The 1,601-nt window shown below is 53.0% G+C and overlaps 2 protein-coding genes across 2 annotated transcripts; one reads left to right on the top strand and one right to left on the bottom strand.

The window, feature by feature from the left end:
• On the top strand, positions 1–669 carry LAESUDRAFT_668044 (CS-domain-containing protein; the record flags this gene model as incomplete). The annotated part of the gene is made up of 4 exons (XM_040905359.1): positions 1–87; positions 142–261; positions 323–430; positions 496–669. Coding segments are annotated over 4 exons (489 nt in total), but the record flags the coding sequence as incomplete, so codon positions are not given.
• Positions 670–710: 41 nt separating this feature from the next.
• LAESUDRAFT_309640 (translation protein) lies at positions 711–1,601 on the bottom strand. Its single transcript, XM_040901946.1, has 3 exons — positions 1,270–1,601; positions 961–1,205; positions 711–904 (listed from the first exon to the last, which is right to left on the bottom strand). The coding sequence occupies exons 1-3, from the start codon at positions 1,287–1,289 to the stop codon at positions 753–755; spliced, it is 417 nt and encodes a 138-aa protein (XP_040757137.1). The 5' UTR covers positions 1,290–1,601; the 3' UTR covers positions 711–752.

Genomic DNA, 1,601 nt, shown 5'->3' with positions numbered 1-1,601 from the left:
CGCGTTCTAGAGTTCGACGAGTTCCTCAAAATCCAAGGATGCAAGACTGGTCGCCACGTCTTTATACCAAAGAACCGGGACGCTGCCGTAAGCTTCGTCCGCCGCATCCATATGAGACTCCGTCGAATTTCACCGCCGCAGGTTGAGCAATTCACAGACTGCCGTATCGATCACTACCAAACTCCGACCACCGTACACGTTTCTGTGTTTGCCAAGCAAGCGGATCAGGAGCGCAGTACAGTGAAGATCGAGCGGAACGCTGTGAGTGAACTTTCGATCCTGTATTCACCGTACGTCTTCTTTCCGCTCATCGAGATTTCAGATTCATCTTGATCTCTACCTGCCCGCGTCAAAGCGGTTCCGCAAGCCCATAGAGTTGTTCGGCCCCGTTGATCCTGAGGCATCCTCTTTCAAATATTACGGAACGAAAGTATGTAATAGTCACTAGTGCTGGAGGTGGAGTTTGGGGCGCTTAGTATAGCTGCGATGTGCCAGGTGGAACTCAATCTCAAAAAGAACGACACGCGTAGCTGGGCGATTCTCTCGAAACCCACTCGCGACCTTGGAAACATAGCCCTGACATTCGGCGTCGGCGGCAGGACGGGTACCATCGGCAGCAAGGAGATCATTTTGGACGATATGAATAGAGCGAAGCACACTCTGGGTTGATCTAGCATTCAGGGATGGTAATGCACTGTATGAGGTATGGTATGTAGCGTTGGGCGTCGGATGCGTTGCTCCGGCCAATGTAATCATAAATTACCCGGCCTTTCTACTTCCTGGTAGATCTGTATCACGTCTCCCTCGCGGAGATCGTCATACTTTTCAAACCCTATGCCGCACTCGGTGCCCTTGGCAGCCTCCGTGATGTCGTCTTTACGGTGTTTGAGGGTCTCCAGGCGTCCTGAGACAACAATGGGTCAGCCGAATCACGACATTGCAATGGTGATATTCACGTACCTTCGTGAACCATCTCACCATTCCTTATGACACGCGCAAGTTTAGTCTTGTTTACTACACCATTTGATACGCGGCAACCTGCGATCTTCATGGTTTTCTTGCCCTTGAGATAAATCTCAAAGAGCTGCAAGACGTTGGCCTCGCCGAGCACCCGCTGTTCGATGATCGGCGGCAGCAGCGCAATAACGCGTTCCTTAACATCGTCCATCAGGCGGTGGATTACCGTCGACGACATCAGAGGGACACTTTGGGAGGTCGCAATAGACTGAGCATGACGGGGCGTGTTGACGGAAAAGGCAACAGCAGTACCTTGGCGACCATATACTCATCAGTAGCTATTGACCGAGATCTCGAGCGTGATCTTCACCTTCTGCAGCTTTGGCCTGCATGACGTCCGACTCGGTGACGTCGCCGACGCCAGTCGCAATGACCTTGACTCGAGCGATGTGATTGCCTATCCCTTCTAACGCGCCCGCGACCGCTTCTACGCTTCCGCTCACATCGCCCTTGATTACGAGCTTCAGTTCCTTCGGCCCACTCTCTTGCGGCTGCGCAGCTGGTTCTTCTGCCTTTTCGCCGCCTTCCGCCTCCTTCTCCTTCTCCTCTCGCTCTAAGCGCCGTTGCTCATTGATGGCCTCCAT

The sequence above is a fragment of the Laetiporus sulphureus genome, assembly GCF_001632365.1.
Source record: "Laetiporus sulphureus 93-53 unplaced genomic scaffold LAESUscaffold_331, whole genome shotgun sequence".
NCBI classification, from domain to species: Eukaryota; Fungi; Basidiomycota; class Agaricomycetes; order Polyporales; family Laetiporaceae; genus Laetiporus; species Laetiporus sulphureus.
Note: the sequence above shows the minus strand (reverse complement) of the source record. Positions and strands in the feature narration are given on the sequence as shown.

Excerpts from the sequence above, each read along its gene's own strand:
- LAESUDRAFT_309640 (XM_040901946.1), bottom strand. The coding sequence starts at position 1,289 with ATGAGTATATGGTCGCCAAG. Across the intron at positions 1,206-1,269 it reads ATGAGTATATGGTCGCCAAG|TGTCCCTCTGATGTCGTCGA; the intron begins GTACTGCTGTTG and ends GACCTCCCAAAG. Across the intron at positions 905-960 it reads TGGTGAGATGGTTCACGAAG|GACGCCTGGAGACCCTCAAA; the intron begins GTACGTGAATAT and ends TTGTTGTCTCAG.